This window comes from Perognathus longimembris, chromosome 13 (genome assembly GCF_023159225.1).
Source record: "Perognathus longimembris pacificus isolate PPM17 chromosome 13, ASM2315922v1, whole genome shotgun sequence".
NCBI lineage: Eukaryota > Metazoa > Chordata > Mammalia > Rodentia > Heteromyidae > Perognathus > Perognathus longimembris.
Genome location: NC_063173.1, coordinates 713210 through 740757, shown reverse-complemented (window position 1 = coordinate 740757; position 27548 = coordinate 713210). Strand labels below are relative to the sequence as shown.

The 27548-nt window shown below is 62.0% G+C and overlaps 1 protein-coding gene across 3 annotated transcripts in view; it reads left to right on the top strand.

The window, feature by feature from the left end:
- Gdpd5 (glycerophosphodiester phosphodiesterase domain containing 5) overlaps positions 1-27548 on the top strand; it is an 80870-nt gene that overhangs the window by 46782 nt on the left and 6540 nt on the right. For 2 of the 3 annotated variants that reach the window (XM_048361070.1, XM_048361071.1), the window contains exons 4-17: positions 1979-2082; positions 5704-5797; positions 6444-6503; positions 13335-13433; positions 13742-13835; positions 14119-14264; positions 17705-17787; positions 18815-18965; positions 19362-19580; positions 19693-19850; positions 20043-20190; positions 21207-21289; positions 23710-23822; positions 24705-25634. In XM_048361070.1, the coding sequence (XP_048217027.1) occupies positions 1979-2082; positions 5704-5797; positions 6444-6503; positions 13335-13433; positions 13742-13835; positions 14119-14264; positions 17705-17787; positions 18815-18965; positions 19362-19580; positions 19693-19850; positions 20043-20190; positions 21207-21289; positions 23710-23822; positions 24705-24850 (1698 nt within the window). In that variant the 3' untranslated portion in view covers positions 24851-25634. Of the gene's footprint in view, positions 1-1978; positions 2083-5703; positions 5798-6443; positions 6504-13334; positions 13434-13741; positions 13836-14118; positions 14265-17704; positions 17788-18814; positions 18966-19361; positions 19581-19692; positions 19851-20042; positions 20191-21206; positions 21290-23709; positions 23823-24704; positions 25635-27548 lie in introns of those variants that run through there. The other variant, XR_007213051.1, reaches the window with a different exon arrangement.

Here is a 27548-nt window from a genome sequence, read left to right as displayed (position 1 = left end):
TTGTCTCCAGTTAAGCATCAAACACCTGGAAGTGGAGCTGTGGCTCACGTGGTAGAGTGCTTGCTTTAAGCAAAAAAAACGCCTGTACAGTGCTCGGGCCCTGAGGATAAATCAATAAACAGAGCAAAGAAGGGAGGGAGGGAAGGCGGGAGGAAGGGAGAGAGAGAGAGAGAGGAAGAGGAGAGAGAGCACAAGGGAGTCTCAGAAGGACCAAGGGTTCCAGGCCAGCCAAGGTGGAGAGTAGAGACGGCACTGGCGCGGGCATGACAGGGCCAGGCCTGGCCGCAGGAAGCAGGGCCGACCGTAGCCTGCTTCGCTCTCTCCCGGCCTCGATGCCTGGCGGCGGTTCCCAGGGTCTGCTTCCTCCAGCCCGATCCTGTGCTTACCCAGGGCTTCTCCTAGGCCTGCCCTACCCGGAGCTGGGTCCCGTGCCAGCCTCCGCCAGGTGGAGCAGACACAAAGGACCTCTGTCGGAGGAGCCGTTCCCGTCCCCGCCGCCGACTCCGCTGGCCGGGCCGGGCCGGGCTGTGGAGGGCCGTCACCTTTGCATCCCTGTTTATTTATCCGGCGCCGCCTGGCTCTGCACATGACCGTGGGTGGTAACAGCTGCTCACCCGCACATGGGTGGCCGGCTCGATTGAGTCACCAGGGCGGGTGGGAGGGGCGTCTGGGTGCTGGGTGCTCGGCCGCCAGTCCTCAGGACCCAAGGGCTCCCCGGCACCCTAGAGGGAGGCGGACACGCCGGCCGCTCGCCACACGCGCGTCCTGAGCGCCCGCGGTGCCCTGCATTACTTCACCCTCACCTCGCACCTCGCACGGGGCAGGCGCTCCGGCTGTACTCTTTGCACAGAGGAGGAAACAAGTACGGAGGGCGTGAGTGACCGCCCGACGTCACACCGCTTGTCAGGAGCGGACGGGAATGTGAAGGGTCCGGGCAGCCTGGTTCCAAAGGCCGTATTTAACCCCTTCCCCGAAGTATCTCCAGGCAGAGTGGCTGGGGGTGTTCGGAGACGCCGGGGAACTCTTCCTCCTCCTCTCCCACCCTCCTGCTCTCGGCCGCCAGAAGTGATGGTCCTTTGGGGGCCCAGGTCAGGGACTGAGGGGGCGCTAGGCTGCGGAGCACCAGAGTCCGGGAGGGCTTCCAGAGGACCTGACGTTCAAAGGAAATGGAAATGTTGGGGGGACAATTCCACAGGCAGTGAAGAAACTAGCTGGGCGATGAAGCTGGGGTTCACCCCTAGCGTGAGAGACGAGATCCGCAGTTCTTCCCCCGGAGGAGACTGGTCTCGGTTTTCGCCCTGCCTCCCCTCGAGGCTACTGGTTGATTCTGATGACTGAAGCAGAGTTCCAGAACAGGATATTCTGAGCTTGTTGTGCTTCCAAGATAAGAGACAGAAGGATAGGAGGGGGAGGGGGAGGCTCGAGGGCTTCGGCAGAAGGAAACACCTGCAAGACCTCTGGGCCGCGGCCTCCGGAAGCTGTGGTGGCCGTCTGTGTCCCCTTACCCTTATCCCGGCTTAGCCCCGAGGCCCCCACGCCGTGGAGGAGGTACATCTGCGCCAGTCTAGACGCCAGGGTGCCGCCCCCCAACCAGCTTCCTGTGTGACTTGAGGAAATCACTTGTTCTCTCTGGGTTTCAGTGTTTCTATCCATAGCGTGGAGTGGAAGGTATTTGGGAACCTGTGTGCGGACGCGGCAAGCAAGGGATGCGACTTCAGAGGCTGCAGGCCACCGCCAACGCAGGGCCAGCCAGCCCCAGAACAGGGGCCTGACCCGGGCTGCGGAGGCCCGGGCTGCCGTTAGAGCGCAGCTGTGCTTACGGCTTTGGGCTCGGGGTGTTGGACCGGTCACCTCACCCCTCCGCCCTCAGGGGGCATTCACGCTGCCTGGGAGGAGGAGAGAGAGGTGGGGGGGGAGGGAAGAGCCCCACGGGGCAACCCTGAGCCCCCACTGACTCCTCTCCTCCCCTGCCTTCCAGTGGGAGCGCCTCTGGTTCCTGCTGCTCACCTTCACCTTTGGCCTCACACTTACCTGGCTCTACTTCTGGTGGGAAGTCCACAATGACTACGATGAATTCAACTGGTGAGTGGGGGGGGGGGGCGGGACTGGGGGCTCCACTTTGAACCTTTCTCCCAGGTGGGTCCTCAGGGTTCTGCATGACCTCAAGCCCTGTGTGACCTTGAGCCTGTGTCCCGCCCACGTGCGGGGTCTTGGACATCACAGGCTGACGAGGCAAGGAAAGAGAGACCCAAGCCTGAGGGATTTGGGGAAGGCGTCCCAGAAGTGGCAAGTTTGTGTGATGACGGCCTACGTTACTGTCTGAAGAGATGTGAAGGAAGGCCAGGCCCTGGCGAGATCCTGCTGACTCTAGAGGCTGGGATGGGAGACGCTAGCTTCAAGGCCATCCCGGACAGGAAAGTCTAGGAGAAAGTCTCCTGTTTCTGCCTCCTTGCTTGCCTTCTGTTAATTAAGCAAATAAAGGCCGTGAGAGAAAGTGGGAGGCCCCAGGCTCTTTCTAGGGGAACCCCTTCCTTAGCAAGTGTAAAGGCAGGCTCAGTCACACAGTCAGCTGGGAGCAGTTTGGCTCGGGGGCCGGGCCTGCTCCCCCGCCAGTGTGCTGATCACAATGTCAGGCGGTAGGCTAGGGCATGGTCTAGTGCAGACCGTGAAAGCACCAGGCCCTGAACGCCTTCAGGAGCTGCAGCACAGCCAACAGCAACAACATCAGGGATGCATATTTGCCTTTCAAGTTGATAGTGGAAGCTGAGCGCATGCCTGTAATCCTAGTCAGGAGGCTGAGATCAGAGGGTCACAGTTAAAAGCCAACCCAGGCAAGAACTCTTATAAGACTCTTATCTCAAATTAACCACCAAAAAAAAAAAAAAAGCCTGAAGTTGAGCTGTGGCTCCAGTGGTAGAGCGCTAGACTTCAGCTCAGGCCCTGAACAGGCCCTGAACAGGCACACACACACAAAAAAAAAACAAATTGGTAGTGGGGCTTTAGGTAAACTAGTATGGGATTGTACACCTGAAGAGAAGCAAGGCAGGAAGATTATGAGTTTGATGCCAGTCTGGGCTACAGAGCAAAACCTTGCCTTAAAAAGCCAACAAACTGGACTGGGAATATGGCTTAGCGGTAGAGTGCTTGCCTTGCATGGATAAAGCACCACATAAACAGAAAAAGCCAGAAGTGGCGCTGTGGCTCAGGTGGCAGAGTGCTAGCCTTGAGCAAAAAAGGAAGCCAGGGACAGTGCTCAGGCCCTGAGTCCAAGGCCCAGGACTGGCAATAAATAAATAAAAAAAAGCCAACAAACAAAGAAAAATATGGCCATGTGACCAAGAGCAAACCTGTGGTATCCTCTCAGCTTTTTCCTCTTCAGTGCAAGGAGTTAACTCGCCAGGTTGCTTGAGGATACGATGGCCTGGTGGGCAGGAAGGGCTCGGAGCTCCTCTGGAACTCGAGGGCTGCTTTCTGGGAGGCAGCGCTTACAGCCGAAGGTGGGGGGCGTGATGTGAAGTGAACCGGGTTCTCAGACTCGCCTCTGATGGGCCGTGGATCCGAGCTGGGCGAGTATCCTGGCCGCCACCATTAACTAGCACAATAAAGGACACGCCCCACAACAGCCACACAAGGGGAATCAGAGCTCCAGCCAAGTCCTTATTAAATGAGATAAATCAACTGTTCATCTTTGCAGTGTTCAAAGTGCAGGTGCCGGTGTGAGTGAATGAGTGGGGACCTTCCCCGCTGGCCCCGATGGCAGACAGGACAGTTTAGCTGAGCTGGAAGATCCCGGCAAACACCGTGTAGAGATGGGAAAGAGGCCCAAAGAAGGACAGGGCTCGAGCGTGGCCGTCCACCCAGTCACTGCCCGGGACACATACGGAGGGTAGTCTGAGTTGGTTATAGAGCCTTTACGAGGTCACCCGGCCAGAAACAAACAGATCTGGAACGGGGACTTGAGCCTGGCCGACTGTGACGCGTGGTCCATGAGGTCACCCCACTCTCCTCACAGAGGAAGCCGCCCGTCCTGAGACCGGCAGCTCCTCTGCCTGCTGCCTGTTTCTTGGAGGCCTAGTGCTGGCGTTCAGGAGAGCCTGGCCCAGCCCTCATGATCTTGAGAGCCTCTGGAGTCCTTTCATGCACTCTGAGAATGTGAGCAAGACTCAGGAGGACAAAGAAGGGTACGGGGGCACGTGGGCAATTACTGCTAGTGGTGGCTGTACTTGAGAGACAAGTGGGGCCTGAGTATCTTTCAGATGAAGCCACTGAGACCACGTCCTGTCCCTCTCCGGGCCTCAGTTTCCCCGACTGTGCAAGAAGATGAGTGCCCGCATCGATCTTTGAGGTGGTGGGGCTTCCCCTGGTCTGAGAGTGAGGCCCTGAGAAGGGGCAGGCTCTGGGGCTCTCCTGGGTTCATCTCCCAGCCCTCTGCCAGGCCCCACGTTGGCAGCGGGCCGAAATGTCCTGGCACGGGTTCCTATTCGCCGGTGACCTTGAGAAAGTTTCTGCCTCCTCCGGTCCTCCATTTTCCTAGCTAGACAAGGAGGCTGCACGTGGGTGGAGAGCAGCGAAGCTAGACCCCCAGCAGCCTTAAGCTCACCCCTGTGTCCCTACAGAGCTGTTCATGGGAGTCACCCTGAGGCAAGCATCAGAACTCCAAAAAGATAGGGCCACGCCTTTTCACTTTGATGTGAATTTATAATAGTGAGTCATCGGGAGCGATGACGTGCCGGGAATAGGCGGTTGGCTATATACGGTACGTGAATTCAGTAGAAGACCTCGTGTCTGTTTAAAACAATCTCCCGTTTCCTCAGCATTTTACCAACGTCAGTCAGCGTTGGTGTGGAGTGGTGTTGGTGGGGAGCCTAGAACATGCCTCACCTGCCCGGGCCCTCTGCAAACTCGGGGAACTGCAGTTTCTTCTTACTCCCGTGGTACAATGAGGAGATGAAGGCGCGGAAGTCAAATGGCAGCCAGGTGCTGGGGGCCCGCGCCTGCGATCCTAGCTGTTCAGGAGGCTGAGCTCTGAGGATCGTGGTTCAAGCCAGCACGGACAGAAAAATCTTCAAGACTTTTATCTCCTATTAACCTTCAAAAAATAAAAATAAAAAGCCCAGACTTGGAGGTCTGGCTCAAGTGGTAGAGTGCCAGCTTTGAGCAGAAAAGGGCAAACGAGAGCTGGAGGCCCTGAGTTCAAGCCCTAGTACCAGCTCCTCCTCCCCCCCCCCCACACACACACACAATGATCAGGTCAGTTCCCAGAACCCACCGTTTGGCATGTCACAACCCAGGGCATCGAATCTGCGGGGCCGGACGCTTTCTCTTGCAAGGGGCTGCGTGGCCGGAGCCCAGTGGCGGGGGGGGGGGTGCCCCCTCCCCGGGAGCTGTGCTGATGGCTCTTCTGGCTTTGCCGTGGGGGGGAACACGCAGGCCCCGGGGCCAGGGGAAGGAAACCCCGCCGTCTTAGCCATGGTTACTTTGGGGCGGCAGGGTCACGGTGGGTTGTTCTTTCCTCCTTTATGCTTCTGGGTCTCCTGGTGTCCCCGGGAGCCGGCTTGGCTGCTGCTGAGGGAAACCCTGCGTGCTGCTCTGGGGTGGCCGAGGCCTGCAGACCAAGCCCAGCCTGTGGCCGCCCGGCGGACTAGCTCCTGGCCCGGCAAAGGCCCAGTGGAGGTCTGAGCGCTGCCCCTTGTGCCCCCGCAGGTACCTCTACAACCGCATGGGCTACTGGAGTGACTGGTCGGTGCCCATCCTCGTGAGCACGGCTGCCGCCTTCACGTACATCGCAGGCCTCCTGGTATGGGGAGGGGGTGGGGGGCTCCCCGGGGAAGGAGGCCCCGGCCGGTGCCTGACGGGTGGAGGGGCCCGTGCGGCTCTCTAGGGGGAGGCTGACTCCAGCGGCTGCCCCGGCCTGAGGCCTGCTGGGGCTTTTGAGGGGGAAGGTCCTAGTGTGCCAGTGTCTGAGCTCTCTCTCTAGGAAGCCCCCCTCCCAGGCCAGCAAAGCCATTCTGGCTGTGAGAGCCTGCCACAGACATCCTTTCCCAGAAACTGGGCTTTGGGGTCCCAGTCCCGCTGTTGTGTTCACTGACACTCAGGCCTTTCTGGACTGGGGGGGGGGGGGGGTCCTTGCAGACAATTCTTTTTCAGAATCCCAGGGTCTGAAACTCCCAAAACCTTGGGCGAAGTAAGTTGGGCGATCCAAGTGTACCCGGACTCAGTGACCTCTCCAGTCACGAACCCCAGGGGGAGGGCACAGACTAACTGGAAGGCGGCCAAGCCATGCCTCTGCCGGCTGGGCAGGACATGGCCTTCTGGCTGCCTGCAGAGCGGGCCTGCCGCCTCTGCCCCGGGCAGGCCCAGGGCAGGAGTCGGGAGCAGGGTGCTGTCTCGGGAGCGGGCGGAGTCGCACCGTTCCAACCTGACCGCCCCTCCGGCCTCCCCAGGTCCTGGCACTGTGCCACATTGCCGCGGGACAGCAGATGAACCTCCACTGGCTGCACAAGGTACGCGGGCTCTGGGCTGCGGCGGGGAGACGGGGCACTGCGGGCCCCGAGCAGAGGACGAGCCGGCGCCTGCGCAAGGCCGCAAGCTGTGCCGGCAGCTCACGCTGAGCCCCTCGATGCGGGCCAGGCACGGTCTGGTAGCCCGGCCTTGGAGGCGTGCACCCGCTCACCTAACCTCATCACAGCCTTGTGGTGGGCCGGGGAAGTCCGGTCACCGGCATTCTTGCGGCGGGGACGGTGAGGGACAGCCGGGGTGTCTCCTGGGGTGAGTGGCAGGCGGGGGGGGGGGTTCTAAGAGCCGTGCACTTCACCACCATGGCCCCCGCTTTCACTGGCGCCTTGGCTGCTGGCTGGCTCTGCCGTAGCCCTTGTCTTCCTCTCTGTTCCTCCGTGGGCTCCAATCTGCTACCGTTGTTTTCTTAACGCCTTCTGTCAGAACAGTGACCGTGGCTCCCAGGAGGACCTCGATCCTCCCCCAATCCTGAGCTGGCCCTGCCCGTGTCTCCTGACTCCCCAGCATCTATTGAAGCAGACATCTGCAGCCCCCAGCCTCTTGGCCTCTCCTCTGCCTTGAGCCCCTCGCTTGTGCCTTTCACCACCCGCTCTTGTGGCCCACTGGGGGCTACTCCTCTCTTGCGTGGGCAGCTCTCCTCGTGGGTGGGTTCTTCCATCCAGCCCCTGCGGTCTGCCCTGCCGCACAGCCGGGCATCTGTGCTCTCGGAGGCCCCCCGGGCTCCTCACTCCCAACCCGCTCTGTCTCGGTGCTCCTGACAGGCTGGGTTGACATTGACCACTGTGCTGTCCCTGGTGTCCCCTCGGGGGTGGGACCAGCACACGCAGGCTTTATATTTGAAACCAGAGCCTTTTCTGACGCACTACCGTGTCTTGCACAGTTGGTGCTGAGTATAAGTATCTAATGCTGGTTCTGCTGGAACGAGGCCCAGCAAGGTACAAGACTGATAGAGACAAAGCCCCAGGAACACTGGCCATGGGAGGAGAGCTGGGTCATCTCTTCTCCCAGAGCCTGGCTCACAGTGGGCACTTAGAAGGGCGGAAGTGTCCAGAAACAACCCTGAGATGGATCCACGGTGACTCTAAGACAAAGGCCTCACATCCAAGTAAGAAGGGAAGCAGGACAGGAAGAGGAGGAGGGACAGGGTGAGCTTGAATGGACTTGGGGAGTCGGAAGTCAGGAATCACTGGCGCAGTAGAGTTATTCGCAGGGTTTAGAGCTAGGCCAGAATGCAGTGACTGAAGGGCTACAGGAGCGAAGAGCAGCAAGCAGCCCCTGCCCCCCGCACCCTGCTGCCGCCGACCCCTCCATCCTGGGCTTCCGTGGTCTGCCCTGCGAGGGGCTGCAAAGCTGACACTTGAAAGGAATGCACCAGCTGGCACAGAGGGTTGGACTGGCCCGTGCTGTGCTCACCTCCTGAAGTCATGCCCGGATCTCAGCAGGTTGGGGCGCACTGTCGGATCCCAGAGGGGGGCTGATAGAAGCCGCGGAGCCAGCCGGAGGTGGTGGGTCACTGCAGGGAGTTGGATCCTCTCATCCTGGCCGGTGTTCACTCCTGGGGGGAGGGGGGCCAGCCGGTGTCCCGTTCCCCTGGCCCTCGGTGAGATCTCAGCAAGAGGAAGGGCTTCCCGGGCAGAGCTGACCCAGCTCCGGCCCAGCCAGGCCAAGAGAGAGGGACCTCTCAGCAGGAGCTGGGAGTTATTCTAGGCATGCCTTCTGCTTCCAGGATTCTGGGATTGGATTTGAAGTTTCTAAGGAACACTTAGTGCTTTGGTTTGTTTGTTTTGCTTTAATTCATTTTTGACCGTGTAATAGAATAACATGGTTCAAATCTCAAGATACTTGAGTGTACGATGAAAGTTGTTCTCTCTGTCTAGAGACACTTGTGGTACTGGGGGATGAGCCTAGGACCTCAAGCTTGCTAGACCAGTGGTCTACCGCTTGAGCCACACTTCCAGTCCTTCTTGCTTTTAGTTTTCAGACAGTCTTGCACTAACTTTGACCAAGCTGTCTTCAGACTTTACTTTCCTTTTTCTTTTTTTCTTTTGCCAGTCCTGGGCCTTGGACTCAGAGCCTGAGCACTGTCCCTGGCTTCCTTTTGTTCAAGGCTAGCACTCTGCCACCTGAGCCACAGCGCCACTTCCGGCTTTTTCTGTGTATGTGGTGCTGAGGAATCAAACCCAGGGCTTCATGCTTGCTAGGCAAGCACTCTACCGCTAAGCCACATTCCCAGCCCTGTCTTTACTTTCTGAGTGCCTGGAACTACAGGAGTGAGCTACCATGCCCAGCCCACTAAGAGAAAGCTTAAGCATAGCCAAATACACATTTCCCTTTTTTCCAAACATACATAGTCCACTGTTGGGGTTGTTAAATTTGCCGGGCTTAGCTCTGTCCCTCCCCAACACGTGGGAAAGGGTCCTGGGCTTACCTATCTATTCGGCGGGGGAATCCATACCAACTCTCTCACGCCCCCTCCGGCCGGTAGGGTAACGGACGCGGGAGTGGGGTCCCGGGTTTAGCCTTGGGGCGTGTGTGGGTGCGAAACCCTGATGCCTGAGAGCCCAAGGAAGACGCGGGCATGTGGAGTTTCAGAGACGTCTCTGGGACGTTCTACTTTATTCAAATGAGGAGCCCCCCAGATATACCCCAAAGGCAGGCACAGGGAAAGGGAGAACATATTGGGCACGAGAGCTGTCCATCAAGTGATGTCAGGGGACCTCCCTTGTGGGCGGAGCCCCAGCCCCCCCAAGGATGGGGTTTTTGGGCTGTTCTCCATTACACATGTGCTGCCCCAGGAGCAGGGCCTTCTCTTCCTGCCAGAGGCAGGAAGGGGAGGGGCAGGCCAAGGTCAGCTGTGGCCCCTTAAAGGCACCGCTGACCCCAACAGTCCACCACATTTTCTGTCCCTCCGCTTTGCCAACTGTGTGGCACGCCTTCTTGAGTATATTAAGAGCACTTTTCCCCAGCATCTGTCCCTTGGCCTTGTTTGTGATTTGCACATTTTCTAATTCCCTCAGTGACCCCCAATCAAAACCCACTAGCTTTCTGTCCTTGGACAAGGCAGTCTGGCAACGACCCAGAAGAGAACGTCTGAGGTGTTTTGTCGTGTTTTTGTTTTTGTTTTTGTCAGTTGTGGGGCTTGAACTCAGGGCATGGGTGCTGTCCCTGAGCTTTTTCACTCAAGGCTAGTGCTCTTCTACCTTGAGCCACAGGGCCACTTCTGGTTTTCTGATGATAAGCAGGAGATAAGAGTCTCATGGCCTTTCCTGTCTGAGTTTTCCTCAATGCCTTCCTTGCCGAGTGCTAACAGTCCACGCTCCCTGGTAATGTATAATTATAAACATCCTTTCCAGAGCCAGGCACTGGTGGCTCACGCCTGCAATCCCAGCTACTCAGGAGCTGAGCTCTGTGAATCAAAGTTGGAAGCTAGCCCAGGCAAACAAATTCAAGGAACACCATCTCCCATTAATCCACAAAAATTTGGAAGTGGAGGTACAGTCCACGTGGTAGAGTACCAGCCTTGAGTGAAAAAGCTGATAGAAAGCACCTGAGGCCAAGCCCCAGTTACCTGCATACCAACATTAATTAATTTTAAAAACACCTTTGCCCACAGGGTATTTTCGGGCTTATTTCTTGGCTTTTGCAATCTAATGGGTGGAAAGTGGCACCACACGGTGCTTTCTGTCCCCATTTCCTTTATGTTGAGCTGGCATCGACGTCAGTCCTGAGTCACTGGTATTTCTGAGGTGTCTCTTCGTACCCCTTGCCTTTTTTGCCATGGGATTTGCTTTCTGCTTATTCATTTGCAGGAACTCCTAATAGATTTGGGAAATTGGCCCTTTGGCTGGTGAACTGTAGCTGTTTCCTATTTTGTCATTTACCCTTTGGCTTTGTTTATTATGCCATAAGGGTTTGCGTGCCAGAAGGGTTTTTAATTTTAATTCCTGAGGATTTGAATCTGCCATCTCCTTTTTGTCTGGCCCCTAGTTTTGTGTCAGACTTGGAAAGGTCTTTCCCATTCCAAAATTATACAGAATTTTCCTATGTATCACTTGGTAATTATATTTTCACATTTTTGACATTTAAATCCTTTATCTCTTTGCAAGTTATTTTGAGGCCTAGTGTGATCTTGGCTCCTTTTAGATGGCTTCGCAACGATCCCAGCTGTGTCCCTCCTTTCCCCTCTAGTTGGATGGAGATGACTTCGATCATACACTGTATGCTTTGTCCTGGTCCTGGGGCTTGAACTCAGGGCCTACGCACTGTCCTTCAGCTTTGTTTTTGCTCAAGGCCAGCACTCTGCCACTTCAGCCACAGCTCTGCTTCCAGCTTTTTAGTGGTAAATTGAAGGTAATAGTTTTGCATACCTTCGTGCCCAGGCTGGCTTTTTTTTTTTTTTTTTTTTTGGCCAGTCCTGGGCCTTGGACTCAGGGCCCGAGCACCGCCCAGGCTGGCTTTTGAACCACGGTCCTCAGATCTTAGCCTCTTGACTGGCTAGGATTATAGGCGTGAGCCACCAGTGCCTGGTTCCTACACTGTACTTGTTAGTGGATCGAGACCTGACAGCTTTATTTACTTTCATTTGCCTCTCCAGTTTTACACCAGTGTGGTGTTGGTTTGAGCATGACGGTTTTGTGGCAAGTTTTAGTCAGGACCTGTGTTTTGGGGTCCCGGTCCCCCTGAGTCTGAGGAGGGGAGGGTGGAGGGCTCACCACCCACCTAGGCCCGGTGCTGTAAGTGGATCCTGGGACTGTTCTCCTCCGCAGTCCACCCAGGGCTTCTGCCTCCTAGAAACCTCTCCCAGGTGACCTCCGGGCTAAGTCCAGGGACACAGGAAGGAAGGAGAAGGAAGAGGGATTAGGGAGGGTTTTTGGTAAAAAGGAGGCCCCTCCTGGAGACATTCCTCCTGTCAACCTCCAAAAGTAAGTAGCTCAGGTGTCACCTCTGGGAGGGGCCAGTCACTCACGAGCACGCACACGCACGTGCACACGCACACGCGCACACTCGGCCGCCCGCTGCGCTCCAAGCACATCACACTGCTCTTGGGGTGTGGTCCTCCCTCCGGCTGCCCCACCAGAGTCGGCAGTGGTGGCCCAGGGCCTGCGTGGAGGAGGAGGGCTTGTCGGCACCCCGGATTGAGGCCCGGAGAGAAGCCCCTAGGCTCTGCCCGGGCTGGGGGCGGGGCGGCTTGGCAGGCCGGAGCCGGCCTGGGCCGTGGCTCCTCCTCAGCCTGCGGGTGAATCGAGCCGGCCCGTGGGAGAGATTTGGGGGCATCCGGCCTTCGCCCTCCCCGCCTTCCCGCAGAAGGCACGGTTAGGAGTGTCCTGCGTGTAGGCACCAGGCGGGCACTCACTGAAAGCCACACTCCTTGGTGACCGCCGTGGTGCTGAGCCCCTCACTCACGTCCTCCCCTTGACCTCCAGCCTTCTGGGCAGGTCCTCGCCGGGCCCCTGTCCCGGCATGGATCTCTGGAGATGTTATCCTCCCCCTAAGCCGCACACGGGGCCCACAAGTGTCACCCTGGACCAGCCGTCGGCCATGGGGTCCCCAGATCAAGAGAACACCTCCCCCCCAACAAAGGCCCACCCCTTTCACCTCTGCCAGTCTGGGTTCCGGCTCCTCCCAGGCCCCCGCGCCCCAGGGGGACTAAGTGAACGAGTGAGCGAGCAGATGAGCGGATGAGCGCTCCACGGCCTACGCGGCCCTCAGGACAGAAACCCCAGCCCCCCGCTCTCTGAGCACGCGTGGGGGCAGGTGTGCGGCCTGGAGGCCAGGCCCCGGATGCTGAGCAGACAGGCTCCTTGGGGATCCTGGGACCTCCTCGAGCCCCCCACCCCCGACAGGAGCCTGAGGTCTGGGAGGGAGCACCGGGCGACGTGCAGACCCAGCGGCCTCCCTCACTCCGGTGGTCGGGAGGGAGGCCCCCTCTGCCGCGCTCGGCTAGATCGGAAGCGCGCCTCCACTCCCTCGCCAGCCCTCGTCCTTGCGTGGCACCTGGCGGGCGGGTGACGCGCTGGCCCGGCCTGGGCACGGTTTCTTACGGTGGGGGGAGGGGGGATTTGTTTCCAGGCTGATGGGCCGGATGACAGGACTCCAACAAAAGAAAACTTCATCCCAGGTGACGGGAATTCATCTTCCCTGCCTGGCCGGCAGCAAAGATAGGCGGGTGGCCATCTTCCCTCACTCCTAGCCCTTGCTTCAGGGCCGTTGCCCTCACCGCAAGCCGTGCGGGAGAGGAGGGGGGATGGCTTAGAGCGTGGCGGCGTGGTGGGAGAGGAGCTGAGGACTTGGGCGGGGGGGAGGGGCGGACGTGTGCGTCTGAGGGAGGTAAGGCCGGCGCTGTGGGTGGGCAGTGAAACCCACAACTCCACGACGGGGGGCAGGAGGCAGGAAATCTGAGGTCATCTGCCCTGTGTCCCCGGAGATCCGTGTTCCCCGCGGGGGGCTCCGTCCTCCCCCGGAGCCCCCCTCCTCCACGTCTGCACGACACATCGGGAGCCAGATGCGGGAGGGATCCTCGCTGCCCGGCTGGGCAGCGTGACCGCCCGTCCAGGCGGCGGGGTGGCCCGACGGCCTCCTCCTAGCAGAAGCCGCTTGCCTTCTCCCCACTCTGCCACTTCTCCGTGTCACGTCCTGGCAAGGCCTGCCCCCTCCTCCTGCCTCCGCCGCCGGCGGTCCTCCATCGCCGCCTCACCTCCCCTGCTTCCCGTGCCTTTCCGGCTTGCTCCACTCTCCCGTGACCCGCCCTCCCCTGCACGCGGGGGTCGGGGGGCTCTCCGCCCTGTCCTGACCCCCTGTCTGACGCCTCCCCCTTCCAGATCGGGCTGGTGATCGTCCTGGCTTCCACGGTGGTGGCCATGTCCGCGGTGGCCCAACTGTGGGAGGACGAGTGGGAGGTGCTGCTCATCTCCCTGCAGGTGAGTGGGCCGAGCGCCGTCCCGGGGACCCGGGACCCGGGGGACACGTCACGTGTCAAACAAGGAGCGTGATGGGTCGATTGGCAGTTGCTGTGCTGGGAGCCAGACCCAGAGCCTTGCGCGTGTTAGGCGAGCGAGTGCCAGACCCTCAGATCATTCCTGTTCTGCAGAGTGGGATGGGGGGGGCCCCGCCCCAGGACCCTGGGCTCCCCACGTTTGCAGTTAGCGGATGGAGACAGGGCTGCCTGCCCTGTGGGCAGGGGCGTGGCTAAGAGACCCGGGACCCTCCTGCCTTTCCGCACACACAGGGCACAGCGCCATTCCTGCACCTGGGGGCCCTGGTGGCCGTCACTGCACTCTCCTGGATCGTGGCGGGACAGTTTGCCCGCGCAGAGCGCTCTTGTGAGTACCGGGGGCAGGGCCTGCCCCGCCACCGCTCTCTGGGTGCCCGGGGCGGAGGTGGAGCCCTCCACCTGGGGGGCGGGGGGTCCGGCTCGGACTGGCCTGTGGATACCACCAGCCTTGCGCCGTGTTCCCGCTCCACCCCGTGTCCGCGTGGCCACCTGTGCCAGACAAAGTGGGTCCCTCCGAGCCCTGGGGTCCTGGGGTCCTGCATCCCAAGCCCCCGCCCAAGGGGGCCGGGTGGGCCCGAGGGGAGCCCCGTGTTCATGGCCCACGTCCGCAGCCTCTCAGGTGACCATCCTCTGCACCTTCTTCGCTGTGGTCCTGGCCCTCTACCTGGCCCCTCTCACCATCTCCTCTCCCTGCATCATGGACAAAAAGGATCTGGGCCCCAAGCCTGCCCTCATTGGCCACCGCGGGGCCCCTATGGTGAGTGTCACCCCAGTATCCTAACAGATTGGGCGGGCCTGGGCGCAGCAGCCGCTCCAGGGGAAAGCTTTGCCGGGAAACAGGTAGGCCATGTTAGCGCAAGACAAGAAATAGACCCTAGGTCTATGGGGAACGTATATGGGAAGGGCACGCAGGAATCCCGGGGGGCCTGGGCGAGACCAAACGCAGAGATCCCCGCAGACTCCTCGCTAGAAAGATTGAGCTCTTATCCCGGGGCACGTGCGTGCCACAGGGCCTCAGGCCCCGACCCAACTCTTCCAGCTCCGGGTCAGGAGGACCAGGGGAGGGCTGCCGGGCGACGGGCTAGGAAGTTCCTGGGATCCCTTGAAGCCCCTCTTTTGGACGCAGGCTTCTCGGCAGGGGCAGGGGCAGGGGCAGGGGCGGTCCCCACCTCTAGGAGGCACGGGGGGCGGGCGCGGGGGGGAGGCCCGCTGTGCCGCTGGGTAGTAAAGGGACTGTACAAAATCACGGCGTTAGAAGGATGTGCCGGGCTGAGAGCGTAGCTGACTGCAGCTGAGCGCTTGCCTGACATGAGTGAGGCCCTGGTTCTGTCCCCAGCACGACAAGATAGAAAAGAAGAAAGAAAGAGAAAAAAGGAAGACTAGACCATAGATCCAGTGGGCTGCCAGTCCTCCACGCATGAGCTGGCGGTTATTATTTTCTAGATGACTCACAGGGCTCGACCCCGTGAGCGGCACCTCGGTACCCGCCCCCCGCCCCCAGGCTGGCCCTGATCCCGGCCCGGGGCCCCCATCCTCTTTGGGAATCACAGGTGCCGGCCGCTGCAAACCATGGTGGCCCACCTGAGCCTCCCAGAGAGCTAGGGTTATAGGCTTGAGTCACCGGTGGCCCCTGGCTAAGGACATTAAAAAAAACACAAAAACAACCCCACCACAATGCTGCTGCTACACCTAACCAGACCGACAGTGATTCCTTCACATGATCTAATGGCAAATCCACGTTCCGTTTCCCTTTGTTGTCTCAAAAGCGTCTTCCTGTCGTTGAGTGGTTAGCAGTCCCTCCGGGTGGGGTCTGGCGCCTGCGGGGGGGGGGGCTGCGGAGGATGGGGGCCCCCTCCTCCCCGCCTCGCCTCATGCCGTGGCTCTGCCCAAGCTGCCGTCTGCACTACAGAATTTCTCTCCGTGTGCGTCTGGCCGGCTGCACCCTGGTGTTTATTTGATAATTTGTTGGTTTGAGCTGTGCGTGTGTATGGGGCCTGGCGTGTTATTCCCATACATGTGTACGGTAGGCAGTGATCAAATCAAGGTGATTAGCATGTTCATCTCCTCGAGAAACAGCCACCATTTTTTCTCTCGATTATTTTGAAATGTACAATAAATTATTGCTTATTATCGTCTCCCTGCATGCCTCTGGCTGCCAGAATTTATCCCTCTTGTCATTTTGAACCTATGTGACCAACCTTTCTTTGCCCTTCCCGTTTTATTCCATCTTTCCTTCCTGAGGTCAACTTTTAGTGGTAGCGGCTGCTGCTGCTTCTTCTTCTTCTTTTGTTGCCAGTCCTGGGCCTTGGACTCAGGGCCTGAGCACTGTCCCTGGCTTCCTTTTTGCTCAAGGCTAGCACTCTGCCACTTGAGCCACAGCGCCACTTCTGGCCATTTTCTGTATATGTGGTGCTGGGGAATCGAACCCAGGGCCTCATGTATACAAGGCAAGCGCTCTTGCCACTAGGCCATATCCCCAGCCCTTCTCCTCCTCCTCCTCCTCCTCCTCCCCCTTCCCCTCCCCCTCCTCTTCCCCTTCTCCCTCCCCCTCCCCCTCCCCTTCCTCCTCTTCTTTAACTCCTCATGCTCTTGCTCATGGCTGATATTCTCCCCCTTGAGCCGTTCCTCCAGTCCGGCATTTTGCTGAAAATATCACAGACATTCCAGATTGGCTTCAAGCGACAATCCTCCAGGTCTCCGCCTCCTGAGTAGCTAGGATTGTAGACGTGAGCCCCAGCCCCCAGCTGAGTGGTAGATTGCGAGGCATCTGCAAGGATCCCCTCTGCCCCTGTACCTCGTGTGTGTCCGTCTTCAGTGGGCGTTCGGGTGATTGTCCGTGGGGTTCTGGTTGCGGCAGCCCTGAGTGCGCCCCTCTGTCTCTGTGGCCCATGCGTTGGCCCTGGGTGGACCCACGTCGGAGGCTCTCAGGTGCTCGTCTGCTCCCGCGTGTGTGCCTTCCACCCCACCCCACCCCACCCCTGACGGCAGAACCCTCCTGAACTTGCTGGAGGCCGGTGGGAGCTCGGAGTCGAGCGCCCGGAATTCCACCCACGTGACTTGAGGGACTTCCTGAAGCCTGGGAAGGGAAGGCTGGGGTTCTGTGCCTTTGTCTAAGAGATCAGCGCCAAACCCAGGGAGCCCTTGAAGGTGTTTAACAGCTCAGCTCTAGGGATGGAGAAAGAGAACTCACATTAAGAAGCCCCTACTGTCTGCAAGTCCCTGGCTTCAGGTCCCCATCACCTGTCATCAGGCCTGTCTGGTGGAGAGCAGGAGCCATGTCATACAGCCAGGGAAACTGAGGCCCCGGGCTGCCCACTGGGAAGTGGATGGCTCCTTCTCTGCCAACTCCAAAGCCCAGCAAAGGCGAGTGTGGAGTTGAGCAGAGAGACAGGTGCAAGTGAGAGCAATGCGCAGAAGAATCCTGTGCACTCTTGAGCCCCTGTCCATCTCCCCCCCACCCGCCCCCCTCAGTCCTCCAGCCCGAGGCACTGGCCTCAGCCCAATTCCTAGTTCGGTGCTGACCCCCAGTGGCAGCCAAGGTTAGGACAACCAGGGAGAGAAACAGAACCCTGAGTCTCCCCAGCCTGAAGACCTTGGAGAACGGTGAGCTTGGCCCCAGAGCCCCTGCGGAGTCGGGGCTGTAACTGGATCTTCCGTTCCTCTGCCACGGGCTTGCCGGTTGAAGTCATTTTCTGTGTCAGATGATGTGCTGGCTTTTTGGTCCGTGTACCGTCCTAGAACACTGCGGTGCTTGGATAGATGGAAACTCGTCACCCCCTGGAACGCTACCCCGCCCCTCCCCACCAGGGAATAATCGGGAGGGAACAGAGTGTGCGAGCTCTGTGCCTCACGTGTTGTCTTGGACGCTCAGGCCTGTGAAAAGGCTTCCCGCCTCCAGAGGTAGTGCCGTCCCTTGGTAGAGCAGGGATGATGTAAGTCAGGGCCACTGTTTATTAAGTGTTAGCTAGATGTCAGGTGTTGATCCACATCCACACAAACTACCATGGCTGCCTTGCCTCAAAAAAAAAACCAAACACCACCCTTCAAGGTGGAGATGACTTAACAGGGGAGGAAACTGGGGTTCCGGTAAGCCCCGTGGGCGCCCGGGGCTACACAGCTCCGGGGGGGAGGAGCTAGGATGACCACGCAGCCCGACGCATCGGGCCTGACTGCCCCTTCCCGCCCCTTCCTCCCCAGCTCGCCCCAGAGCACACGCTGATGTCCTTCCGGAAGGCGCTTGAGCAGAAGCTGTTTGGGCTCCAGGCTGATGTCACCATCAGGTACGTGGGGGCACCCCTTCCCCACCCCGTGACCCCATGACGTCTGCAAGGCCTCGGGAGGTGGAAGGGCGGAGGCTTGGGCATCCTTTTGTGCAAATGAGTCTTGTGCTGAGCTCTAGGCTATAAAGTAGGGGGAGAGCAAAGGCTTTAGGCTGAGGCAGGTGGGGTGGAGACCGGGGGTCAGATTCACTGGAAGAAAAAGCCAGATCTCTCTGCTTTCGGGACAGTGCTCAGACGTTTGGATAAGTGAAGTTAGCAAGTTGCAGAATAATAATCACAAAAAAGGTCATACTCATTCTCTGCCTGTAGATGTGTGAATGCGCATTTAGTGTGGGTATCAGGAGGAAGCCGCACCTGTCACATCATCAGAGGTTACCTCTAGGAGAGGGAGAAAAGGCTGTCCTGCGTAGTTGCGCACGCTGGGCAGTAAACAGGGACACAGTGTGTGTGAGGACACTCCCGGTGTGGGAAGGATAGACGTTCGTGTTGGTCTCGCCACTCCACCACATGGGGGTGAAATGCTTTGAGGAGAGGGTCACCGACACCGTTTTGAATTTCACAGGGAGGTAGCCTGGTGAGCACCCGGCTCCTCTGGTGGGCTGGACAGGAACTGGGGAGGGCCGGCTGGACAGGAACTGGGGAGGGCCGGGCTCTGTGATCATGGCACGGCGTGGACTTGGTTTCACCCCAGGTTCCACGGCGTCGTGGCCATGGCCCTTCAGCTAGGAACGTCCTTCTGCTAACCTCGGTTCCCCCTTTGCAAATGAGGCAGAATCTACCTTCAAAGTCTGCGGCGCGAATAGAATCAGGCTTTTTCCAACACCCCTCGAGCAGTCCCGTCTCCCCCACCCCCGCCCCCGCTCTCATCCCGGTAGCGGGTCAGGGGGTACCGGTCCTTTGGGGTCGTGCCGCCCCGCTGTCCCGCCCACAGTGACGCGGAGCCCGCAGCCCGGGGAGGGCCGGAGCCGCCGGGGTCCTGTGGCGGGCGGGCGGTGACGGCCATGCGCGCGCGCGCCCTCTCTCTCAGCCTGGACGGCATCCCTTTCCTCATGCACGATGCCACTCTGCAACGCACCACCAACGTGGCGCAGGAGTTCCCGGAGCTCGCCCGCAGGCCCGCTGCCATGCTCAACTGGACCGTCCTGCAGAGGCTCAACGCCGGCCGCTGGTTTCTGGAGGTCTGTCCGCTCTGGGCCGGTCCCGGGCCCGGGAGGGGCGGGCGCGGGCGGGTGGCTGGCTCCCACCCCAGGTGGCCCCCGAGAGGGCAGGCTGGTGGGCGCCGTGTCAGGCCTCCCGTCTCTGCCCCCCTCATCTGGAAAGGCGGAAGGGGGCGCGGGTGGCGGACGGGGCGCCAGGGCCGGGGCTCTGGAGGCCGGGTTGTCTCGGGTTTCAAATGCTCTGGGTGGACGGTGCTGGGTACTGGGAGAGGCGCCAAGCAAACCGTTCTCTTGGGAAGGGGATGGGGGGTAGAAAGCAGAGGTTGGGGACTCCCAGAATCACAGCCTCGCACACACGCCGGCAGACCAGGCCCCCAAGGGCTGGTGACACCGTCTCGTGTGCCCCACCCCTGCCAGACCGACCCCTTCTGGACGGCCAGCTCCCTGTCGCCCTCGGACCACAGGGAGGCCCAGAACCAGTCCATCTGCAGCCTGGCAGAGCTGCTGGAGCTGGCCAAGGGCAACGCCACCGTGCTGCTCAACCTGCGCGACCCGCCCCGCGACCACCCCTACCGCGCCAGCTTCCTCAACACCACGCTGGAGGCCGTGCTGCGCTCGGGCTTCCCACAGCACCAGGTGGGGCCGCCCCGCCCGCCCACCCAACCCGCCCCGCCTCAGCCGCGGTCCTGGCCCTCCCCCGCCCCCCTGCGCGGACTGGAAGCCCCACCGCCCCGTCTCCCGCCGGCAGGTGATGTGGCTACCGAACAGGCAGAGGCCCCTGGTGCAGAAGATGGCGCCTGGCTTCCAGCAGACATCGGGGTCCAAGGAGACCGTGGCGAGCCTGCGGAGAGGCCACATCCAGCGGCTGAACCTGCGCTACACTCAGGTGTCCCGCCAGGAGCTCAGGTGCCAGCCGTGTGGCCCTAACTCACCCAGGGGAGGGAGGGATCCAGCGTCCCCAGTCCCGGCCAGGGGAAGTGAGGGCATGCGCGGAGCGGCCCTGCCCCGAGCCCGCTGGAGAGGGCCGGCCTCACCTCCTCCCTGCTCTGGGCAGCCGGGGCCCAGTGCTGACCAGGCCTCCCCCCACCCCCCCGCCAGGGACTACGCATCCTGGAACCTGAGTGTGAACCTCTACACCGTCAACGCGCCCTGGCTCTTCTCCCTGCTGTGGTGTGCCGGCGTCCCGTCCGTCACCTCCGACAACTCCCACGCCTTGTCCCAGGTGCCCTCCCCGCTCTGGATCGTGGTGAGTCGGAGACTGGAGGGGGCAGAGGACACCTAGAAGGCCGCTGGGGGGCTCCCCGGACCTCCGGGGAGCTCTCGACCTGACGTCGTCTGGGGCGGGGGTGGGGGCAGGCTGGGGTCTTCACGGAGACGTTGGAGGCCCACGTCAGCCGGTCAATAGCTACCAGGGGTTCGGGGCTTGGGGGTTCATTTTGTTTTGGGAGTTTGTTACATTTGGTTTTAAAGCAAAGGAAACAAAGGCTCCCACCAGGGCGAGGACAGGGAGCGTGGACGTCTGCGCGTGGACGCGTGAGGGACGGTCCTGGGGCCGGCTGGCCGGGCCCCGCAGACAGGCAGTCCCAGCTCGGCCCCGCCTGGCCCCGCCTCAAGCGCGGAGGGGAGGGCCGCCCGTGGGAGGAAGGGCCGAGCGTGGATGGCTCCCTGGGGGGCGCGGGGGCCTGGGGAACTGGAGGAGATGGATGTGAACGAACGAGAGCCCGAGAGAACAAAGAGGCTTCGGGTGCTGGGCTCTTTCCAACCCCTCCCGAGCCCGAGACCCGGTGCCTCAGTCTCCCCTGTGTGCCGTCCTTACCCATCCCCCAGGCTCCTCCACGATGGAGCGCGGGTGGACAGGTTGGCGGACAGCTCCTGCCCTAGCGGGGCGAAGCCCTGCCCGCCCCAGCCCCTGCGTTCCCAGCGGTGGAAGCCGCACGCCCCGCCAGGGCTCACGTGGGCCCGCCCGTGAGTCACGTGACACACCCTGCCCTTGGCACACAGCCTCCCTCTTCCTTTCATGACGAGGCTCTGATTTTGAGCCCCGTAAGTACACGCCTCTTCAGCTTGAACACACTCCACTCCTACCTTGTGCGTGCACACGCATGCACACACATGCGTGCGTGTACACACGCACCCTCAGGCCCACAGTGTCCGGGGCCTACCCCACAAGATAAGCCAGAGGCCCTGCGTCCCCCGCGCGCCAGCCCGGGCCCCGCGGCTGGAGGGGCGTAACTGGGAGCCGGCCTCGACCTCTGCCCACAGCCCCCGGGGGAGTACCGCCTCGTGTGGATCGCCGCCGACCTCATCTCCTTCGCCCTCATCGTCGGCATCTTCGTGCTGCAGAAGTGAGTAGGCTCTGAGCTGTCCGCGCCCCTCTACCCCTCGGCGGGCCCGGCCCCGCGCCCCCACCCCCGGCCAGGTGGGCCGCTCCCCGCCGTGAGCCCTGGGCCGGGAGGAGGAGGCCGGGAGGGGCTGCCCGCGGCCCTGGCCCCCCTCCCTCCGCAGCGGCCGGCCGGCTCCCGACGGAGCCCCCCGCCCCCCCAGAGCCCAGAGCCGGCTCGCCCCGCCCTGCCGCGTGGGCCCTGGCAAATCCGCCTTCTGCCCCCCAGAGCTGGGGTGTGCTCCCCACGGACCCAGCCTGGCTGAGAAGCCCCACCCCTCCAGCCAGCTGGGATTGGCCGAGGTGGGCGGTGGAGGGGGCCGGGGGCGGGCGTGGGGCCAGCCAGCAGCCGAGGGGCCGGGTGGATTCTGGACTGATGTTCTCTCTCTGTCCGTCCCGCTCTGATCGGCGCATGCCCTCCTCTCTCCCCTCCCCCTCTCTGCTGCACTGTGGCCTCACAGCTATCACTTGATCAGGTAATTCTGGTGTGGTCCTCCTCCTCCTCCTGCTCCTCTTCCTGGCCGTCCCCTGCTCCAGGTCTGTCCCATGCCCTGCCCGGTGCCCGGTCGCCCGTGCCGGCCCCTGCCTAATGCACCAGCCCTCCTCCTCCCCTGCAAGAATCCTTTCTGCGGGTTTTTTTGTTTGTTTTTGTTTTTGTTTTTGGAGGCAAGGCCTCAGTACCCAGCTCAGACTGGCCTTGAATTTGCAATCCCGCCTCGGTGCTGGGATTTGCCCTTCTCGTCTTGCTGCGTGTGTCCCTGTGCTCTCTGTCCTTGCTGCAGGTGGTGACCAGCGTGTACACGCGCACACACACGCGCGCACACACACGCGCACACACACACACACACACACACACTCGGCCTCCCTCGGGGACGGCGCCCTGTCTGAGTACAGCACTTGCAGAAGGCTTGCCTGACGCACACTCCCGGTTTTTGTCTCTGGCCCCGCCCTGCCCCCCCCCCCCCCCCCCCGTGACTTTTGCCTCTCTGGCTGCCTCTCCTGTGGCTCACGCTCTCTGTTTATCTTCCTCGGTGTCTCTTCCATCTCTCTCCTTTTTCATTCCTGTCTCTGATTCCCACCCCCGTTCCTTTCCCTGGTCCCACCCCCCCACGCCCCTGGGGGGGCCCCCTGTGGCTTCCTGCCGCGACTGGGCTTGACGCTTTGCTCCTGGGGTTCGGTGCTCATTTTCAAGGTGAAACCTAGGGCTTAGGGGTCCGAGCCCACCGGGGTCAGGTGCCCGAGGTCCTCCAGGGTCGGGCGGCTTCCCTGCTCCCAGGCGGTGGGACGGAAGCCGGCAGAAGCCATTTCAGTCAGCTCCTCCCCCTGCGGCGTCTGCAGACCTCCTCGGGGCTGCCCGGTGTCGTGCGGGCCCCTGGGGCGCAGCCTGATGGAGGAGGGGATCGGGGGGTGCTGCGGGGCGGGGGGGAGAACACGGGCCTTATTCTCCCATGTATTCAGATAGTTGTCCTGTCCCCACAATACGGTAGGCATCCAGGCTGAGGCTGGGGTGGGGGACCCTGAGTCCTTCCAACTTCACAGGCCAGAGATTGGGGGGTTGTTCAGAGGAGCCACTGGGCTGGGTGCCAGAACCCGGGTCCTCCCCTGACGGACCCGGCCACCCCCCCCCCCCGTGGCAGCCGGCCTACCCTTCCCTGCCGCCTTCTACACAGCCGGAAACACTAATGCTCAGGGCTATGGCTCCCACTAGGGTGGCTGGAACAGAGCAGTCATGGCCCCTCCCAAGTCCCTCTAAGACCCCGAGTGAAGACACACCGCATCCGTCCTCACCTGCACACCTCCCGACTTCTCCGGGGCTCCCTGGGCTCACTCCGCCTGTCACCCGTCCTGACAGTGGCGCTGGCGGAGTCCTCGGCTGCTACCTCCTGAGACTGGCTGTCCCCCAGAGCCAAGTCTCTTCCTTCCCCGACTGCCCGAGGCGGCCAGGGAGCCGGGCGCCCGTCGCCCGGGCCCGTGAGCCCAGCTGCTCGGGAGGCTGAGGTCTGAGGAGCGTGGTAGGAAACCAGCCTGGGCGGACAGGTCTGAGGGGCTCTGGTCCCCAGTCGACCCGCAGAGAGCCGGGATTGGAGGCGCGGCTTAAGTGGCAGAGTGCCCGCCTTGAGCAAAACGGTCAGGAAGGAGTGCAAGGCCCTGAGTTCAAGCCCCGCTACCCCCACGAAACTCAAACGAAACTCAAAAGACAGCCAGAGGCAACACTGGAGGCACCTGAGGCAGAAACAACCCAATCGCCTTTCCAGACCCCTGCCGACCTGGGTGCGGGCTGCGCTCCCACCGGACGGGGCCCCTGCTCTGCCCGCTGGTCAGGTGGCGGGGTCCCTGCCCTCGGAAGGGTGGGGGGGACCTGATGCCCACAGGACGTCTCCGCAGGTGGCGCCTGGGAGGCATTCGGAGCTACAACCCCGAGCAGATCATGCTGAGCGCGGCGGTGCGGCGGGCCAGCCGGGACGTCAGCATCATGAAGGAGAAGCTCATCTTCTCAGGTGCGCCGCCCGCGGCGGGGCCCCTGCGGGGTCCCCCCCCCCCCCGCGCCACCCGCCAGGCCCGGCGGAGCGGCGCACGCACAGAAACACACGTGTGTCCGCCGCAGTCAGCTCCCTGACGCTGCGGTGGGGAGCGGGGAGCGGGGGTGGCACTTGCGGCGGGGAGGGGGGAGTCTTTCTTGAATTCCCAGCCCCTCTGCCTGGCTCCTCCATGGGGTAGGTGACTTCACCCCCGCACCGTGAGACTCGCTCGAGTGAGGAAGACTCTAGGTGGTCCCTGGGCGGGTGGGGGGGGGGTGCGGCTCAGAGGGTGGAAGAGGCAGGTGTTCCGGGGCAAACAGGTATTCGCCGGCAGGCAGAGGCCGCGGGAACGGAAGGCACCCTACGGGTCTGTGCCAACTCGGCAGAGCCCTCCCGAGCCTCGGCTGCGCGCCCGGCGTTCTGTGGCGTGGGGGCACGCGTCCCTGGGCAGCCGTGCTCACCGGGGGTGCAGCCGGGGTTGAGGGAGGCAGGGGCGGGTCTGATGGATGTGCCCAGGAGGAAGCCCCACTCGGCCTGAGACTGCCCAGTTTCATGACAAGAGGTCACCGTGACCTATAGGAGGAGCCCGTGTGTGCAAAAGCCCTAAGGGGCGTGCAGATGGCTCCACGCTCACGAGGATGTGGAGGGTTTTCTGTTCCGGGGAACAGGAAACCGAGGGAAGGCCAGGGTGTTCAGCAGAGACGAAGGAGGTGCCCTGAATGCCAGGTTCCGTGCCAGCAGGTTCAGCACCAGGACCCGGGGCCACAGGATGACAGGGTGCCCTTGTTTCCCCCTCCCCCCAGCAGCCTTCCGGGGGACCCCATCCTCCCCGCTCATGTTCTGTCTCCCGTGGTCCAACAGAGATCAGCGACGGCGTGGAGGCCTCAGACGAGCTGTCCGTGTGTTCCGATAGCAGCTGTGACACCTACGCCGGCGGCACCGTCCCGGCGGGCCCTCGCGGGGGCGGCGGCCGCAGCAGGACCCTCGCAGACCGCGGCGGGCGCTAGCCGTGGGCCCCAGCCCGTGCCGGACGCGGCCCCAGGCGGGCCCGCGACTGCCGGCCGGAGCCGTGGGGACTTGGAGGGCTCTGGGAGCTACTCCGCCACTTCCTCCGTCTCCGTCTCTCTGGGAGGCGTCTCCAGTCCCCTAGGGCCCGACGGGGCCGGGACTCCCGCTTCCCAGATGCCCCTGCAGGCCTGGGGCTCTGTGTTCTGGGGAATTGGGGCCTGGGCCTCTGGTCTCACTCTCGGGTCCCTCCCTCCCTCCCTCCCTCCCCTCCCGGCTGGGAAGCGTCAGCGCGTCGCCGGGCCAGGCCACATCCGCCAGGGAGGCCGCGTGCGTCCGTCAGCCTGTCTGTGCCACGGGCCCGACCGACCTCTCCATTTCTCCTCTGCCTTGAGGCCCCGAGCCGGTCCTCCTCCGCCCCCGCCGGCAGCTCTGTTCTCCACTTCCGTCTCAAAGCACAAGGGGGTTCAGCCCAAGAGGAGAGCCAGCGGCCATGGTGCAGACCTGTCCTCCGCCCTGCAGCCCTGCAGCCCTGCAGCCCCGCCCCAGGAAGGGCTGGAGCCATGTGCCCTAGAAGCAGCTCAGCGGCCAGAGGCCCAGGCTCACGGGGCTGTTCTGCCTCCGCCTAACAGGCCGGGGGCGGGGGGGGGGGGGCACGAGTGGCCCTGGGGCCCAGGAGAGCCACAGACTGAACCCACCTGGGGCCCTCACGGCGGTGGCCACCGGGCCGGGCCCAGAGCGGAGGGAGCCCGAGGGCCTCGGCCAGGGTGATTAAAGCTGCCGTCTCGACGTGTGTCGTCCTTGCATCGTGGGCAGGAGGGTGACCCGGAGCGTGCGGGGCCTGGGATCGGAAGGAAGGGCCGCTCTCCAAGACGTCTGGGACAGTGGCAGGGCCGTTCCCTCCGTGGTGCTGGAGGCTTGGCAGTCCCGCCCTGGGCAGCCAGCGTCTCCACGGTGTGGGTGGAAAGACAGGCCTGGAGCGGCAGCGCGACGGCTCGAGTCCGCACAGCCCGGGCGGGGCGGGGCCGGGCCACATCCACACGGACTCCCTCGGGACACCCAGCCTGGAGGCTAAAGTATGCCCCTGCGCCCCACCCGTGTCCCCCTCTGCCTTCCTGTCTGTGGTGGCTTCTGCCCTCTGCCCTCTCCAGGGAGGAGGGAGGAGTGGCTGGGGCAGGGGCTCACCCAGCTCCGTCTGAGATGGCGCGACTTGGGGTGTGTCTCGGGGTGGCTGGCCGCCCAGCCCCAGGCGGCAGCTCCTCTCCACACTCCTGAGGTCTGAGAGGCAGGGGAAGTGCCTCCTTCCGGACGGCTGCCCGCCACGGCGGGGTCCCTCTCAGGACTGGGGGCTCACCCGGCTTCCCTCCCCACGGGACGCCCGGCAGGTGCTCCCGGAGCACAGTCCCCGGGCACAGGCAGTGAATGGAACTCAGAGCCGCTGGGACAGGAGGGGGCTCCACCACGCCCCGGACGGCCCGGCAATCGCTCCAGCCCCAGATGATCCAGACGTAAGCCCTAAGAAGCCAGGCCGGCCCTAGACGGCACCTCAGATCAGGAGACTGGAGAGAGGCAAGGGACAGGGGCAGCTGCCCCAGAAAGGAGGGAGCTCTTTGTCCCTGGAAGTGTGCCGCTAGTAGCTATAGCTCACAGGGGCCGAGACCCAGCCCGGAACACGCCAGCGTGTGGAGAACGTTCACAGACACCGTCCCCCCCCCAATCCTCACGGTCCACTCAGAGACCAGCTTCCCCCTATGGGCTTGTTTCCTCCTCATGCCAAGCTTTTCTTGTTTGTTTTGCCAGTCCTGGGTCTTGAACTCAGGGCCTGAGCACTGTCCCTGGCTTCCTTTTGCTCAAGGCTAGCACTCTGCCACTTGAGCCACAGCGCCACCTCCGGCTTTTTCTATATATGTGGTGCTGAGGAATCGAACCCAGGGCTTTCTGTATACGAGGCGAGCGCTCTACCACCAGGCCACATCCCCAGCCCCATGACAAGCTCTAGGAAGGGGAAGGGTGCCTGTATGACTGAAGCCACTGCCCAGGGTTGGGAGCATCCGTTCAAAGGATGCCCACAAAAGCAGCCGTCGCGCGTGGCGTGCCCCTTTTTGCATGAATCTACACAAGGCAAGGAAACCGTCATTGAGTACTAAGTACCTAGCGCTACTCAGTGAATCAGTTCCTCAGCTACAACTCTGTAGGGAGCATGATCCTGTTGGAGCCCAGGTGCCACCCAGAGGCTCAGAACCTCACTGATCCTCACAGCTGCTGCTTTCCACCCCCCCCCCCCCCCCGCAGCTGGGCGCGTCCTCCCCGCGGCTCCCTGGCCTTCAGCCGGCTCACTCTCCCCATGCTTCTCAGTTCGGAGGTCTTCCCCCCTTCCTCGGTTCTCTCTCAGCTGGGTTTACCGTCCCTTCTAGAAGCTCCTCCAATTCTCTACACTTCCCCAGAAGGGCCCCCGGCCAAGCGGTGAGCTCTGGGAAGCGGCAACGCGTTGTCTTGCTCACTGCCTGGCACAGAAAAGGCTCCCAGTGAGTACTTAAAACACGCATTCGGCCACACGCAGGTACTGAGCGCGCAGTCAGCGCGACTTGCTGTGCCGGGAGTGGGACGGACGAGGTTCAGCCTGGGGGTGGGGTGGAGGCACCGGGCTCTGGAGGAGGCAGGGTGGGGAGGGGGGCACTGGGTGGGGCGTGGACCCCCGGA